The sequence below is a fragment of the Diceros bicornis genome, chromosome 26 (assembly GCF_020826845.1).
Source record: "Diceros bicornis minor isolate mBicDic1 chromosome 26, mDicBic1.mat.cur, whole genome shotgun sequence".
Classification (NCBI taxonomy): Eukaryota; Metazoa; Chordata; class Mammalia; order Perissodactyla; family Rhinocerotidae; genus Diceros; species Diceros bicornis.
Window position 1 is genome coordinate 26,825,473 of NC_080765.1, and position 18,254 is coordinate 26,843,726.

The 18,254-nt window shown below is 46.7% G+C and overlaps 1 protein-coding gene across 1 annotated transcript; it reads left to right on the forward strand.

Moving 5' to 3' along the window:
- Positions 1-3,793: 3,793 nt before the first annotated feature.
- On the forward strand, positions 3,794-16,465 carry LOC131422003 (pancreatic secretory granule membrane major glycoprotein GP2-like). Its single transcript, XM_058568864.1, is given in 11 exon segments — positions 3,794-3,803; positions 4,313-4,438; positions 5,295-5,344; positions 5,347-5,404; positions 7,539-7,750; positions 8,248-8,396; positions 9,548-9,793; positions 10,683-10,845; positions 11,752-11,833; positions 13,076-13,120; positions 16,407-16,465. Coding segments are annotated over 11 exon segments (1,200 nt in total).
- Positions 16,466-18,254: the final 1,789 nt, after the last annotated feature.

Sequence of the window (18,254 nt, forward strand, 5' to 3'; positions counted from 1 at the left end):
AGCATGCATATTGTGATTTGTTCCATTTGTTTACTCAACAAGTACTTACTAAGTGCTAATTAGAACTGCAAAGACAGGATCCCTGTCCACAAAGATCTTACAGCCTTCAGAGGGAGACAGATAAGTTGGCGGGCAGTTGAGTGTGATTGGAATCAGCCCAGAGAGGCAGAGGAGCAGAGAAGAGAAGCACCAGCCAGCTGGTGTTTAGGCAAGCCTTCCTGGAAGAGGTGAACCTAAATGATAAGTAGTAAGAGGCTGGGCAATCCAGGCAAAGGGAATAGGATACGCAAAGGTTTGGAGGTGAGAAGAGTTCAGGGAACCACAGATTGGGTGGAGCATATGATGTGTGAGAGAGAAGCTGTAGAAGGAGGTAGGAGCTGTGGACAGGGTCAGATCCCGGGAAGCATAGAGTGCCAGGAGTGGGGGATAATGCTGAGAGATGATACTGTGGCATCTGGCTGCAGGGGAGATAGCAGAATCGAAGGGGACAAGAATGAAAGCAGGGAGACCCATTAGGAAGCTGTTGACACCACCCTCGTAAGAGATGATGATGCCTTGAATTAGGGGTGGTGGAGTGGGGATGAAGAAAGAAGGATAGATTCAAGAAATATTTAAAAGGTTGAGTGGCAAGATTTGGTGATTATTGGAAATGCGAGGCTGAGGGGGAAAGGAAGGAACCAGGTTTCCAGCTTGGGGGCCGTTAATTAAGATAGATGATGCAGTGAGGAGGGAGAGATGTAGAGGGATTGGTGAGTTCAGACTTGGACCTGCTGAGTTCAAGGTGCCTCGAGCATCTCAGCCCAAGCAGAGCGGTCCAGCAGACAACTGGGTAAATGGACCTGCAGTTCAAGGGAGTAGTCAGGGATGGAGATACAGATTTGAAACTTACCAGCCTGGGGATGGTACTCAAAACCGTAAACTTGACACCTCCCAGGCAGAGTATATGGAGTGACAAGTACAATGGGACCTATCAGCATTCTCAGGGACAGCGGGAGGAAGAGAAGCATGATGATGATAGCGATAGATCATGAGTACCCAAAAGAATCAAGACAATAGTGTACAGGCGAGTCGAGGAAATGCAGTGTGCCTGCAGGAAGCAGCAAAAAAAATGCATTGACAAGATGCCCGAAAAACTGCCCAGTGGACTTGCCCATGAGATGACCTTAGCAGGGGAGTTTTAGTGACGTGGTTCAGACTGGAATGGGGAAGTCAGAAGAGGGATGGAGAAACTTACTTTGCAAAGGAGGAAGATCACCTTATCAGAAGTTGGGGGAGGAAGTGGAGGATGGAGGTGGATGTTTATATGTCTATAAGGGAAGGAGACACAAAGGTTAGTGAGGTTAGGTGTGGTGGTCTAAATTTTCTTAAAGTAGGATGCAAGGCACCTGCTGAGAATGGGAGAAAGGCGGGAGAGTAAGTGGGTAGTGATGGCTGCAGAGACTGTTTAAAAGGACAGAAAAGGTTGAGAGTGGCCATTGGGTAGACTAGGGTGAATACCCAGCCAAAATTAATGGATCAGTGGGCTATTTTGTGGGCCCAGATGAATTTCGAAATCCTGCATTTGTAATCGTTATAAGTTCCACATTTAGGAGATTTTTCTCCAAATGCACTAAGAATAGAGAGAGTCGCTTGTAGCACCTTTTCTTTGTCCAGGTTGAGGTTCTGCTGGAAGGTGTTACCATTGCCAGAACCCCCATGCTTCCCACCCCCAGGAACCTTGGCTCCTTAAAGAGTCCCGAGTAACACAGAAGAATCAATGGCCACTTGTTCTGCAAAACTTTGACTCTTTTATCAACTCCATGATGTCTACCATGCCATGAAAGCCAGGTCTAAGCCTGGCGTTTAAAAGTCGAAGAGGTACGACCTCAGTTCCATACGTTCCAATCTCTAGGGTAGCCCACATATCAGAATTCTGATGTTTATTTTGTCCAAGGGTCTTGTCTCTCCTTTGCTATTCCATGATTCACCATCACCCAATTGGCCCTTCCAGACTCCTCAACATTGAGTATCTGAAGTTGGGTAGATGCTATAGGCCAAAAATGGGAAGTACTCATCCCCTCTTGCTTATTTATGCCTTATAACTGGCTCCAAGCTGAGTGGCGTCCAGACAGAAGCAGAAGTGTTCTAAGGTGATTATCTAGGAACACAAGGTACGATTGGAAATCCATTTTGCAAACAAATGCATGTTTGTTTTCTCTCCACTCCCCTTTGGGTGTTAAGCTTCCTTTTGATTAATGTTTGCTTCCTAGTAATAAATATGGCACCAGCTTCATTGATTTATTGTAAGGATTCCACGTGAGAAGGAATGGGTGCATGGCACTCAGCAGTGCCCAGGGTGTTCGGCATTCAGTACACACTGCTATTGTTTATAGAGAAGTATTTGTATGAAGGGGAGACTGCTGGAAGGGTTTACATTGGGGAGAGGAGGTGACAAAGGCTCTTTCTTTCACCATCCTTTGCAGTTAATCGTTTATCTTATCTACATCCCACAAGCTTAGCATGTGCCTGGGAGATTAACTCCAGGCATACTTCAGCACCAATCACAAAGGGCCACCTGGGTGAGAAATTGCAATGAAAGGACGGTCCACAGCAGGCTTGCATTCCCACGGCTGGTCAGAGGAGGAGGAACGCTCTGTGTTCTCACCCAAGGTAAGTCCTGCTTCAAGCCAGGCAAGCTCTCTCCTGATCTGGTTGTGGTCCCCCCAACCTTGACACACTGGATTTGCTAGGGTTGTTTGTTTCTGGAAACTTTTAGAACCCTATGAGGAGTTTAGACCCTGGCCCCTGTCAAGTGCCCCAGATATTACTCTATGTCCAGCTCAATCTGATTGCAGCCAACTGCCCCCCTCACCCTTGCCCTGGACACCCTACCAGGAAGACAGGCCTCTACTTGGGATCCCATTTCTAAGAATTACCGGTCCTGGGTTCTCTCTCATAACATATTCATGATATCCCTTCCGGAAACAGATCTCTGTCTTCAACTGAAGTCTTCCGGGGGCAATAAGAAGCCATCCAGAGACTTGCCCATTCAAGGGAAGAGTTTCCCAGAAGAGGAAATATTATTTATTTGCGTGTCGGTAGGCTCTTCACAGCTCTTTATTTCTACCCACCCCCCCCCCAATTTCTTTATTCATTCATCCCTCAAACCTTGACTGCACACCCTTTGTATGTCAGACACTGCTAGGAGCAAGCATAGGGGCTCAATCTAACTTGAAATCTACCTGCCTAGAGGACACTTTCGGGGGGTCTCTCAGCACAGTGCCTGATGTACAGAACCAAGAAAGGGCAGCCATGACTTTTGTCAGTAGATTCACAGTAACCCTCCCCTCTAATCGCCAGGAGCCTCTACCTCAACCTGAGTAGGAACCCACCTGAGACCTTCTAGAATATTCTTCAGTGCTGGCCAGCTCTAAGCTTGCTTCTGGTTTCCCTGCTGTCAACCTGTAGTGTAAACTCTAGCAGTTGGGTTTATTTCTTTCTTTTTATAATACAAGTGCCTGAATTAAGCTTTGATTGCAGAGGCATCCACTTCATAGATGGCTATCTGCGATAAACACGTTGCCAGCCCCCTCCCCCGCACTGAGGCGCCTTTGTTTTAGAGAACTTGGTTGATTTCAATAACTGACCATTTTGGCTACCTGTTTTTCCTCTTCCCTATGCTTTAAATTCCCACTCATGTTTTAAATTCACTAATAAAGAGTAAGCCTGCAAAACCCTAGGCAACCCCCCAACCCCAATTAAAGCAGAACCCCAGGCCCATAGCGTGCTCTCTCTTCCCCCACGACCTCACTGCATGGCCCCAGGTGTGCCAACTAATTTCCAGGTCCTGTAATTAACAAGCCTTTTTTTGTTCCAGTTTCCTGATGTTTATTGCCAAAGGGCTTCTTATAATCACTGTGAGAACCACAAGGCTGGTCTAGCCACATCATTGGTTATTGATAGGCTGAGACTGGCACACAGCACCATCCTGTCCCCTTGGGAAGTCTCCTACTCCTGTTACCCAGCTCCTTTCTGTAAGTCATGCCTGCTTTAAACAATACAGCCCTTCATGAAGGAAGTCGTTAGCAGTTTCTGAGAACATGGGCCTGGGGCCTTCAGCAAGCTATTTAACTTCCAGCACCGTGTTTGCACATAAGAGGGGCTCAGTAAATATTCCTGGGGTTAATGTCCTCTGAATCTCAGCTTCTTCATCTATAAAATTGGGGCAAAATAATAGTACCTTCCATGGAGGGTGGTTTAGAGCCTTACATGGGCTAAGGAATGCAGAGGGCTTAGTCCAAATCATGCTGCTGAACTGATGTCAACTACACAGCTTGCGCCCACTGGAGTGACAACTGCTGCCTGTGGAATACTGAGGTGGGGGTAAAGGCCTGCCCGGACGGGTACTACGTGTACCGGTTGGAGGGCACCCCCCACTGTGACGTGAGATATTGCACAGGTGAGCAGCAGAGACCCTGGAGGCAGCCGTGGGTGAGGCCACCTGGTAACATGCCGAGGGTGAGTAGGTCAGGAGGAGACTAAGCAGAACAGCCTCTACCCAGCTCCTGGCAGTGACTGCCCAGTGGGAATACCGCCCAGAGTTACCAGGTTTTCCAACACTTCAAGTAAAGCCAGAGATTCGGGTTCAAGGGTGAAATCTCCTGATATATCCATATGTGTAGCAGAATACTAAGAACTCAGGCTCATTCAGATTTAGGCTCCATTTGGGCAGTTTAATTTATTTCTCTGAGCTTCAGTTTTCTGATCTGAAAAAATGGATAATGGCAAAAATGACCGCTACTGCATAATGCTTACAATGTCCCTGCTCCTATCCTAAGCACTTTAGACTGTTAACTCATTTAATCCTCTCACCAGCTTCATGAGATAGATACTATCTAATTACTCCAGATGAGGGGTGGGGGCGCAGAGAGGTTAACAGCTCTCCCAAAGTCACAAAGCTGGGAAGTGGTGGAGCCAGGATTTGAACCCAGACACTCTAGTTCCATGATCCATATGCTTAACCACTATGCAACCCTGTCTCATACGGTGACCATGAGCATTGAATGAACTGATGCGTGGGAAGTACTCAGAACAGTGCCTGCCATGTAGTAAGCATCAACATGGCAGCTTCTGGGTTCTCACTTCACTGGCCTGGCAATCAGGAAATCCGAGTTGGGAGCTTGACCCTTCCACTAAGTATCGCACAACCTCGGGCAGGACTACTGTGCCCTGGTAGAATGACAGGTCAGCCTTGGTGGCCTTGGGTCCTCCCTGCTGTGCAGCCTCATCCTGCACCTCTGTGCCTCACCCTCTAGACCCCTCCACTGTGGAGGACAAGTGTGAGACGACCTGTCGTGCAGAGGAGGGTGCAGCTCTATCGACGGCGTCTGGGAGTGTGTCTGCAGACAGGACCTCAACAACTCTGGTGAGCGTCTTGGCAGGGCCACGTAGTGGGCGCAGTGATGGTGGAGGCTGGCCTGAGTGGGCAAGGCAGCAGAGAGGGAGCTTCAGAGTGTCAGGACAGGGTGTGGACCAGAATCAGTGGAGATGGAACTGAGGTCAGGGAATGTGGGTTCTCAAAGCCAGTGGATTTGCAAGAATGGGAAGGCAGGGATGGAACAAATTTCCAGGTCAGCCACTGGACCTTGGCCTCAGGAAACAGCTCTGGCATGGGTGGGCTTGACCCACGAGGGACCAAGGAACTGAGGATGAGAACTCTGCAAGTATAGAAGCTACATTCAAACATCTGCAGAGTCTACATACGAGGGACGTGGGCAGACTCCTATGCTAGTCCTGGATTTGCCACGTAGTAGCTCTGGGGCCTGGGACAAGTCACCTACCCTTGCTGAGCCTTAATGTCCTCATCTGTAAAATGGGCATGAGATAATGATGAAAATACCCACCATACAGGGCTTTTATGAGAATTAAATCAGAGCGGTCCAAATGGGCAGGCTCTGGAGGTGATGAGCTTCTCATCTTAGGGGACAAGGAAGCAGAGGCAGAGACCTGTGGGCAGGGATGCCATAGATGAGTTCTAAGTCCTGGATGGGGGTTGGATGATCTTCCTATTGAGATTATTTCCTTCCCTCCTAGGACTCTGACCTTGCCCTTGGCACAAGCGTGCCTTCCTCTGAGCGCACTCCCAGACGAGAGTGGAGTGGAAGAGAGAGTGTTCTAGGCAGAGGGACAAGAAAGAGTATATGTTTGGAAAACTAGGCAGGAGTGTGGATGAGGTGGTGCTTGTGTGTGCCTGGCAGGAGCCATGTGGGGATGACCGGTGGCAACAGGAGGGGGACAACTCTGCTCTCCTTGGAGGCTCTCTCTGCTCACTGGGGGCTCACTGGGTTGAGGCTGCATCCTGGGATTTGGGCTGTCACAGAATCAGACATTGGGCTTTGAGGACACCCTGCTTGTACCTGGATAGGCTCCAAGGGCATCCTTGTGAGGCAGTGAGTGAGCAGGTGGCTTGCCTCATGTCTCCATCGGTGGCTATTCAGTAGGTCTCCATTGCTTCTGACAGTCCCATCATGATGTGGCTTCTGCTTGTTTCTCCATCTCCCACAGCTCCACCGCTCCCACTCTAAGTTCCTGTACCTCTGAACTCTGCACTCCTGTAAACACACCATCCTCTCTCTCGTCGCCACACTTTTGCCTCTGCTGTGCCCTTAGCCTAGGATGCCCTCACTTGCTTATTCACCTGTAAAACTCCTATTTCCTCATGCAGTTTCAGCCCTCCATGAATCCTCCCCTGACTTAACCAACAGACTTAGATAGACTTTCTTGTGCTCTCCTTCTGCACCTAGAACATAGTTCCGTTAGTACTTTCATCATATTGCATTATAATAAGCTGTTGACATGTTGGTTTTTACACAAGACCAAGGAACCCTCATGGGCCAAGTCTATGTTTTCTTTATTTCTGTGTTGAATGTGCCTAGCACATGGAGCAGGTGGTTAGTAAATGTATGTTGAATCAATGCATTCATGAATACAATAGAAATGGTATTTTTCTTAATTTCTTGTCTCCCCTATCAGAATGTTAGCTCTGTAAGGGCTGAAATTTTGTCAGTTTTGATAAACGTTGTATCCCCCGTGCCCAGAACAGTGCCTGGCAGATAGTGGACACTTGAGAAGTATTTGTTGAATAAATGTTGGTTGAATGAATGAATGAATGAATGAATGAATATAATGTCTCTGAACCTGGTCAGATGTGCTGGCTTCACAAAGCCAGAAGTGGGAGTAGTGTGTAGCTAGCTTTGATTCTAGTCTGGAATGCAGGGCAGTCCTGCTTCCCCAGAGACCCCAATCCCCAAGGGGAACTAGACACGAAAGCCCTCGCCAAACCTGCACATAGGCTGCTTGGAAATCTTGGACTGGGGGCTTCTTTGCCAACCTCGCCTACCGCAAGCCCAGGCATGAATCCCACCTGGATCCCAGGCCCATTCTAGTCTACCCAACCTCCTGGTGGGCGTGGTGGCTTTTCCAAAGGGTAGAGAGTGTGGACTCTGCCCACTGCCTCCAGACTCCTATCCACTGCACCTGCTTCCCTCTCCACTTTCCAGACGTCCACAGTTTGCAGCCTCAGCTGGACTGTGGGGCCAGGGAGATCAAGGTGTCACTGGACAAGTGTCTGCTGGAAGGCCTGGGTTTTGGGGACGAGGTCAGAGCCTACCTGCAGGACCGGAGCTGCAGCAGCATCGTGCCAGGAGAGGAGAGGAACTGGCTGTCCGTGACCAGCCCTACCGAGGCTGGTGCCTGTGGAAACATTCTGGAGGTGAGTGGGTGTTTATACCACTGCTGCCAGAGGGTGGGAGTTGGGCCATTGGGGGCTGTCTCAGTAGCTGCAAGACTTTGGTCAAGTCATTTAGCCTCTCTGGGCCTCTGGGGGTATGCGAGATTACACATGTTGGTCCATGTAAAGAGCTTAGAACAGGTCTGATGCTTGAACTCAGCAAATGTAAGCTGTGATTATAAATTTTTAAAATAGGGATGATGTGGGAGGGGCTCACAGAGGAGCAAGTGTGGTGGCTCCTGACTCATCTCAAGGGTCAACAACTGATTGTTCTAGTTTTTGATGTGGGTTCCTCACTCCCTTCCCATAAAGTGCCGGTGCCACTGGGGGCAGAGGCCCATTTTGCCTTGTTGAGATCAGAAGGCAGGGTGACAGCATGGTTGAGAGCATCCACTGTGGAGTCACACAGACCTGAGTTCCAGATACACCTTCACCCCTGTCCACATAAACATATATGTGGTCTTGTTTTCATGCCAAAGAGAAATGAAACCCATGCCATCTACAAAAACACTCTCTCTGTGTTCAACGATTTCATCATCAGAGACACCATCCTCAACATCAGCTTCCAATGTGCCTACCCGCTGGACATGAAAGTCAGCCTCCAAACTGCCCTGCATCCCGTTGTAAGGTATGGCACTGACCCTTGCCCTTTGACCTATAACTCTGACTTCAAGCACAGCTTATGATGTCCACAGGATGCTACCTCTATCCTTCAGGAGCTCCCATTCATTGTATTGTTCATTCCACAAATATTTGTTGATTGTATATTAATGTTCAGCATGAACAAGGCAGACATAGACTATTTTGTGGATATTAAAGATTATTATTATGAAGCAACACAGCAACATGAAACAGTGTTAATTAAATATGCTAAGGAACAAAACACACGACAATTTCATTTATCTTGAGGAAGAAAGGCATTGAACAACTAATTATATCAAAAATTATTTACAAGTGATGAATGCAATGTAGGAGAAGCACACGGGATGCTGTGGGATCAGGGAGCAAGGGTCCCTGACCTAATCTTGGTTGGGGGGATGGTAGGAGCAGGAAGGCTTCCCTGCAGCTGTGGGATGTAAGCCGACATCAGCTTTGATTGGATAAACAGCACCCCAATCCACCCCCAATAGCAATTTGGATGGAATTCAAAAGCTTTAGCTGTATCCACTGTGCCTGGAATGGGGCCCTGTTGAATGAATTCCTCAGCATTCCTAGACTTGCCAGAGGACTTTCTAGGGTGTCAGAAATCCAGGGTGCCCTTCCCATTCCCTCATTGCCTCCTGGGCCCCCAGAATGGCAGGATTAGAAGGATTAGAAATTTCCTAGTTCGATGTTTTTCAGACTGTATTGTGTTGGGGACCCAAGGTTCATAAAAAACAAAAATTAAAGCCATTTATCTTGTTAAAATTGGTGCTTCACGGAAGATTGTGGGGTGGATTTAGCAGCAGATTCTGCTGTTAAAAATTGTGAACCCACAGAACTGGTCCCAAGCCCATTCTACAGGTGAGAAGACAGAGGCGGGCACTTCCAGTTCTTCTACGGGTGAAAGAGATACCTGTGATCTGTGATGCAGGGAGGATTGGTGGAAATCCTGGAGACAGACTCATCAGAGTCTAGAAGATAGTAAATGCTCAATTTAAATGAGTGATTGAATACTTCATTTAGGGATCAAAGATGTGTCTTAGCCTTCATGACCTTACACAAGGGCCGGGCTCAATTTATTTTGTTCTCACTGGTCAAAACCTGATGGTTCCACTCTTGTGGTTTTCCTTTTCTCAGCTCCCTGAACATCAGTGTGGGTGGGGAGGGAGAGTCCATTGTCAGGATGGCCCTCTTCCAAGACCAGAACTACACGTTGCCTTACGAAGGGGATGTAGTTGTGCTGTCCTTTGATTCCATGCTCTATGTGGGTGCCATCTTGGAGAGAGGAGACATCTCCCGGTTTAACCTGCTGTTGAGGAACTGCTATGCCACACCCACCGAAGACAAGACTGACCCTGTGAAATATTTCATCATCAGAAACAGGTATCAGACAACTCTGGGGTTATCTTTTGGCCTGAATGAGGTTTAGGGGGAAACAGATCACCTCATCTCTGCCTAGCAGTTGTGTAAGTTGGCTTACCTCTTTTGGAAAATAATTTGGTATTACATATCAAGACCATATCCCTTGACTCAGGAATATTATTCCTAAAATTTTACCCTAAAGCATTAATACAAAGAAGGTGGGCAGGATAAAGAAATGCCAATTATTTTTCATTTCAGTATTCTTTATAATTTTGGCAATAGCTTCATAGTTAAAAAAAGAGGGGGTCTATTAGATAATGAAGGACTGTTATACAGATGTTAACACTGATCAACATGCAAGTGGCATGACAACCGTTACAGGACAAAATGTTATTGAATATCATTAACTGGCAAAAACAAAGGGAAAATGTATATCTATAGATCATGACTCAAACCATAGTACTAACACCAGCTAGTATTGATCATTGAGTTTCGCTGGATAATGGATAATACATGCTCTCCTCAACCCTAGGAAGTGCATTTTCCTGTCTCCACTCTACAGATAAGGACAGTGAGGCTCAGTAAGGTTAAGTAATCTGTTTGTGGTCACTTAGCTAGAAAGTAGGTCAGCTGGAATTTGAAACCAGTCTGTCTGACTCCATAGGCTGGACCCCCAAAAAACTTAAACCACGTGGGCTTATCTTGGATAACATCTTGGAGGAAACCTCCAAGGTTTATTCCAACCTAAAGGAATAGAAAGTCCATGTTGTCAGGATGGAGGGAACGTGGGGGGATCTCTAATTCTTTCCGATGCTGTTTTTATACTGGACACAGATTAAAGATGCAGCCAAGGGCCTCGGGCCCCTTGAGCTGTTCTAGAGTCACACCCTTGCCCCTGTCACCCTCCCAGCTGCCCAAATCAACAAGATTCCACTATCTACGTGGAGGAGAATGGGGTATCCTCGGAAAGCCGGTTCTCCGTTCAGATGTTCATGTTTGCTGGAAATTATGACCTAGTTTACCTGCATTGTGAGGTTCATCTCTGTGATTCCCTTAATGAACAGTGCATACCGGTGAGTATCGCTTTGGACTGGACTATTCAGAGCCTGGTGGCTTGGTACCTGATAGGTTCTCCATATATATTTATTGGAATTATGGAAGGATGGAAAGAAGAAGGAAGGAAGGGAAGGAGGGAGGGGAGGGAGTAGGGAGAAGGGAGGAAGGAAGGTATGGAAAGAAGAATGGATGGGAGGAAGGAAGGGAGAAAGGGAGGAAGAGAGGGAAGGAAGAAGGATGAATGGATGGACTTTAAGCCTCCTAAAAGCCTAAGTGTAAGCAATTATTGTGTCCCTAGGAGGCAGATCAGTTGAAGGAGCCTGTCTACTAGGTTTCCTTGGCACAAAACATATTTTAAGTGATTATAATAATAGTTGACTTGTTTAGCGCTTACTCTGGGTCAAGAACTGTACTAAAACTTTCATATGCCTTATCTAATTTAATTCTCACAACAACCCTTTAAGTAGATTCTTTCATCCGCCCAGCTGTATAGATGAGGAAACAGGCTCAGAGAGGTCGCTTGCCCAAGGACCACACAGCTAGAAAGTATCAGCTTCCATGTGACTCCATGTCCATGCTCTTAGCCCCTACTTGTCACTGCCTGCTAATAACTGGCACTCACTAAGTGCTTACTATGTGTCTGTGTGTTGCATTTAACCATCACAACTAGAAAGGCTATTTAATAATAGTAGAGAGGTGAAGTCATTTGTCCCAAATTAAACAGCTAAAAGAGAGTGGAGATGAGATTCAAACCCAGGTTTGACATGACAGTGAGAATTCTCTAGATTGAGAAAACCACAGCATCAATTAGGGCCATACGGGGTGTGGCCCCATTCTTGGGCCAGAGCTGCCCGTTGTAGGAACAGTCTGGATAGAACTGTGCCTTTAAATTTTGATATAATGAGAATTCCTCCTCCCCACAGTCTTGCTCAGGAAATCGACTCCGCAGTGAAGTAGTTATCAACCCAGCCCGAGTTCTAGATTTGGGACCCATCACTCGGAAAGGTAAGTGGCCAAGTCCTGGTGACAAGGTCAGCGGCCGAGTACCACTGACCCCAGTCAGTGGCCTGGGGTCGCCAACCTAACAACCTACAGCCTCTTCTGCCTCCTCAGTGTAGCCTCCACCAGTGAATCTATCTTTCCATGAGGTGCTTTGGGTAATAATAATAGTATTTTTATGCCATATGAGAAAGACCGGGCTAAGCTCTCAGTATCCATCAACTCACTCAATCCTCCTGACTTCATCCATTTGACAGGTGGGAGCTGAAGCCCAGAGAGATTAAGCGACTCACGCAAGGTCACCTGGCTCTTGAGCAGCTGGCGTCAGACTTGGACCCAGCTCGATCTGATTCAATAGCGTGTGTCTTTTCCTTATTCCTCCTGGCAGGTCCTCATAACTCAGTCCCTTCTGAGTGATGTCTGAGTCCTAGCCCAACATTGTTCTGGTGATTGACCGTGTTTTTCAAAATCCAGTTACAGTATTCTGGAGCATGATAGAGGGGAAGCTTTCCAACTGCTCCTCAAATTGTCATCCATCCTCCCCATGGGTTAGCAGTACTGTCATGGCTTTTATCCCACCAGGATGGAGGAGCCAAGAAACTCAAAAGAATAAAAGCATTTTTTCTGTCTTAGAGCAAATAGAATGCAGTAATGTTAATAATAGTAGTAGTCATAATAATAATAATAATACTTTGTTCCTGGTGCTGTGCCAAACACATTTGTATGCATTGTCACATGGAATGCTCACACCAGCCTAAGGAGGTAAGCACAATTATCACTTCCATTCTCCAGATGAGTAAACTGAGGCTGTCTTGTAAAGACAGCTCTGCCCTGAGTTGTCCTGTCTCTTTACTGAGCCTTCAACTTGAAGCCTCATGTGTTGTCACAGAGTAGCTGGGGGGTTAGGAACTTCCACTCTGGAATCAGATAGACTGGGATTCTAATCCCCACTCTGCTACTTGCTAGCAAGGTCAACTTGGCAAGTCCCTTCACATGGCTGAGCCTCAGTCTTCTCATCTGTCAAATGGGGATGAGAATGCTTTCTTCACAAATCTGTTAAGAGTATTAAGTTTCAAATGGATGAAATGTGTTTAGAGAGGTACCTGCCAAACAATAGATGCCTCCACACTGTGGGTTGTCAATGGCTGTGATGATGAGGTCCAGGAGAACTTGGAGGGGCTGCGACCACAGTGCCACAGTCACGGGAGAATGACTGAGGAAACTCTCACCTTCTGCTCTTGTGTCCAGGTGCCTCGTCTCTGGGTGTCATGAATGGAGCCCCCAGCACTGCAGGTGGGTCATTTTCTCCTGCCTTTCCCACAGCCCTCTCTCCCAACTCTCTCCTTCCTCTTTTCAAGTCGGTGCACATTCATTCAGCCCCTTCTATGTGCCCGGGGCTGGGAACTGTGGACACTGAAATGAATCAGACCCAAGACGGGCTCTTGAGATGCTCTCAGTCCAGCAAGGGAGCCAGCCATTTAACAACAAATATTTATTGAGCGCCTGCTGTGTGCCAGGCATTGTTCTAGGCACTGAAGCTATAATGGTGAATAAGACGGGCCAGGTGCCTGCCCTCATGGAGCTTATGTTCCAGTTGGGAAATAGACAATAAATAGTTAACAAGGTAATTTAGAAAGAAGAGAGAATGATATGATAGAAAGTTACTGGCATGGGTAATAATGCCTTGAAAAGATAGTTTATTTCTCTCATACATAAATGAAGTCCGGAGGCAAGAATCCAGGGCTAGTAGGGCGGCACCATGAAGTCATCAAGAATCCAGGCTCTCTTCGTGCTTGGGGGAAGCTAGCCCCTAATAAAGAGAGGTAAGCTATGAAGGCATGGGTTCAGGGCTATCTGAAGAATCACAATCCTTAGGAGCATCTACTCAGATGTCCCCATCCCATGTTTCACAGTCCCCAGGTTTTTCCAACCACGGTTCTGACATTGTAGCAGACTTGCCTTGACAGAGCATTCAACCGTCTTTTAAACTTGGCAATTTTATCAGATCCTGAATTTGTTCCTCGGCTGTATCCACTCTCCTATTGCAGAAGATAAGGGCTTCTTACAACCTAGCTACCAAGGAGACCCTGTGGCTCTCTCACTTGGCCCTAACAATTAAAACTCAGTTTCTCATCCTCCTGCAGTAGGGCATCACTACGGTGTAGTAATAATTAACCAATTCCATTTCCACTGGACTTAAAGGCCTGAATCATTGCACTGGCCAGAGAATTCTCCCTCATCAAAAACATTCTCTCAAGTCACTATTTGTGAAATTTTTAGCAATTAGATTGCCACCTTGTAACTGGAATTTCTCATGCTACACATATCAGTTGAGATTGGGTTCTTGAAAAAAAAAAAGAATCCAGGCTCCTTCCAGCTCACCCCTCCCCCATCTTTAGGGTGTGGCCATCATCTTCATGATCCAAGATGGCAGCTGGAGCCCCAATCTTCATATATAGGCAGCAGGATGGAGGAAACGTGGAAGAAGTTACTGAGTGTTAAGGAACATTCCTGGAAGCTGACACCTTATACTTCCGCTTACACCTCATTGGCCAGTGTTTAGTCACATGGCCACACCTGGCTGCAAAGAAAGCTGGGAAATGTAGTCTTTATTCTGAGAGGCCATGTACCCAACCAAGGTTTGATGGTTCTATTAACAAGAGAGGAAGGAAGAATAAATATCGGAATGGATAAGTGGTCAGAAAAATTTTTAGAGGATGTGATATTTAAACCAAATCAGAAAAGGAGCTGGGTGTGCAAATATTAGGGAAAATCCCTACAAGCAGATGGAACAACAATTGTAAAAACGAGACAGGCACATAAGCAAATAAATGACAAGCAAGTAGATAGTGCAGAAGGAGCACATAGAAGAGTAATTAACTGCACTGGATAAGTTCAGGAAAGAATTTCAGCAGGTGATAATATCTGAATGGGGTTTTGTTGCATGAATTGGAGTTCAACAAGCAGACAAATCCAAGAAATGTATTTTGGCCCAAAGGGAAAGCAATGCTGTTAAGATTTTACTACCCCTAAAATGATCTATATTGGTGAACTTAAACGTGAAAATGTTCTTTCCATTCTCAAATCCCCAACTAGATAACAGTCTAAAAGTTTCCAAATAAGTTTAAGACAGCCTCTCCGTGCTCAGTGCTAATAATCAGACAATGCCCAGGAAGGTAGTGCTCATCAGAGAGGGTGGTTAGAACTCAGACTAAAAGCACCTTGAGAGCAGAGACCTCAAGTCTCATTTATTTCTTCCAGTACTTCAGGTTAGCACAGTGCCTGGAATAGCCTGGCTTCCCAGTAGAGTTTGCCAAATTGACTAACTTCTAGGATGGGCGGTGGATTCTGGAGCCTTCTGGAAGAGGAGGAAATCACTCTGATGTAGTAGCAGACCCCCACAAGAGGGGACTTATGATTTTCATGTTGGACGTTTTAGAATTAATTGAACATCAACCTATGTTGTATAATTATAAATTGGTTGTCATACACTAATATGTTGCTGAAAATTATGATATTCTTCTCTCTCCCCCTTCTAGGACATTAGCAAGTTACTTTGAAACTTGGGGGATGAGGAGATGTTATAATCTGGTAGTACGGTGGGAGGGGGTGCACATACCTCTCCCAGGCCCCCCAATAAAAGGTAACTATGATCCAGGACCCGTGTCCTCAACTAACACTGAGTACAGAGTAATGTGCAGAAGAGATAGGATCCCAACCCTCCCAGATCTTAGAGTCTAATTTTCAAAACCAACACTTATATGGTGTTTACCATGGGCCAGGCACTGTTCTAAATGCTTGATATGAATTTACTCACTTAAGCCTTATAAAAATCCCGTGAGGTAATAGCTGCTAGTAATATTTCTATTTTGCATACAGGGAAACTCAGACACAGAGAGGTTCAGTAACTTGCATAGGCCTGCACAGCTAGTTGGAGAACTGGGATTCTGAGCTAAGTAGTCAGGCCTCACAGGCAGTGTTTTTTAACCTCTGTGTCTTTCTGGCTCTTCTGTATTAGTCAAAGAAAGTAATGCTAGCTGCTGTGACAAACAGTCCCCAACTTTCTGTGCCTTTACACAATCCTTTCTTTCACACTAAATCATTGGAGGATACAGTTCTGTGCCTTGCAGTCATTAGGAACTCAGGCTCTGACCTTCTGGTAACTTCTAGCACCTCCACTATCCCCTGCAAGTCTTCTCCTGGATCCTCTGCATCTGGTCCCTAGATGGTGGATGCAAGAGCGTGGAGAATCATGTAGGGGGTTTTAAGGCCCAGGCCTAGAAATGGCATATATGACGTCTATCCAATTCCACTGGCTAAATTCAGGCACATGTCCCACCTACGTGCAAAGAAGGCTGGAGAAAAGTACCCCCAGTGTGCCCAGAAGAACATGAAAAAGAGTTTCATGATTAGACAGCACTACCTCTACCACACTACCCCTTTGCTGCCTCCCAGGGGCTATCACTCAACCAGATATTAAGGATACTCTGCCTTTGTAAGGCAGAAGATGGGGAGGCCAGCTCGCTTTGGCTGCTAGGTTCCAAAGCCCAACACTCGACAGTCATCTCTTGCATTTCAGGGTTCCTGGTGGCCTGGCCCGTGGTTCTCCTGCCTGTCCTTCTGGCTGGGCTGTTCTGAGAGAGCATCCAGGCCTCTGGCCTTGAAGCTCGTGTTCTTCCCTCTGGCGATGGTTTCCAGCCACACTTGGGCTCTGCTGGTTCTCTCTCCAAATCGCATAGACAGTCTTGGTGCTAACAGAGGCCAGGAGAGGTCTAGGGAAAGGGAAGAGGTTTCCCTTGTCTAACACTTTCAGCGCCTTTGTGTTTCTCTGTTTCTCATGGTGGGGGCCCTGTCAGCCTGGCCCAGCCCACTTCCTCATTCATAAGCAGGATCTTGAAGGCAAATTTGCTAGGTGGCTCCATGGCTCCAGCCTTTACCAGAAGTGTAGTGTGTGTTTGTAACTCGAGAGAAGAGGGGCCATGTCACTGGAGGTAAGGGGAGGGGGATGAGCTCCTAAAAGAGGCTCCTCCCATGGCTCCTTCCCAAGCACCCTGTGTTCTGACTGCTGATTAATTGAACAGACTGACTCTTGCTTTCACCTGGCTTCCTCTGATGCATCTCCATCATGGTCTCAACAATCGCCATGGGAAGGTGTTTTAAAGGGGCCACTTTCAGAGACCCTGCTCCAGGGAAGAGTGGTCTCCATTGCTCCCCTGTTCCCCATGACACCGCAGACAAACCCCTACCCCGGGACCTGGATGCTGGAGAAAGTGCTTGATTTGGGTGCAGAGACACTGTCACCCCAGAGCACACCTCCAGCTGTAAATAGCGGTGTGTTTGCTCTGAAGGGTAAGGCAGGGAGTCCCAGAAGAAAATGATGCATCAATCCTGCCATGGAGAGGTACCAGCATAGCCTGGGAGATGGGTGAAGTCCCTTGCTGGAACCCTTTAATGGACCCTCACAAAGCACTCCACAAAGATGCCACAAATAGAGAATGCTTCCCCTTCCCACAGCTGTACATGAGGCCCCTCCAAAGTGGCCTCAGGGAAAATGACAGGATCAGGGCCAGGCCATGGGGGTGGAGCCTGTTTATCCACCAGAAGTAGAATTTCCAATGTGCTGCCTTATTTAGAGATGGTGTTGTTGCAAGAAACAGAAACCCTCTCCGATTAACTCAGGCAAAAGGGGAATTAGTTATAAGAATGTAGGAGCACAAAGTCCAAGAACAGAAGATACAACCTGGCTACAGGAGAAAAACCACCAGAAACCAAGGTTTGTCTGTCTTTCCGTCTGTCACTCGTCCTGAAACCACACAGCCTTTACATCTGCTCATCTTTGTGTCTCTCCTTCATTTTCCCCCTCTCTTTGAAACTAGCTTCTTTTCCTGTTCAGTCATCATCCCTTGATTAAATATGGGACCTTGAGGGTATTATGCTAAGTGGAATAAGTCAGAGGGAGAAAGTCAAATACTGTATGATCTCACTCATAAGTGACATAAGATCTTCATAATCTGATGGCATTTTCCCTTCTCAGTCTCACTGTCTCCTGCTTCCTCCCATTCACGCTATATGCCATTGTCCTTTACACAGTTATGTCTTGCTGTTCATTTTGACTGCTTTGAGGCAAGCCCAGATGTCAAATATATTCATTAAAAACAAAAGCATTAAAGTACTATTTACCAAACACCTTCTGTGTGCAAGTGTTGGAGATATAAACTGAATAAGATATAATCTCCACATTAAAGGTGCTTACAGCCTAGTAGGGGAAATACACACAAATGGATAATTATAAAACAACGTGCAAAACAAAATATGCAGAAGGTATTATGGGAGGACCATGAATGGACACCAGAGGAGTAGAGAGGTAGTCAGTTAAGGCTTCCTGGAGGAGATGGTGGCCCAACCATGAAGGAGGGAAATGAGGGGC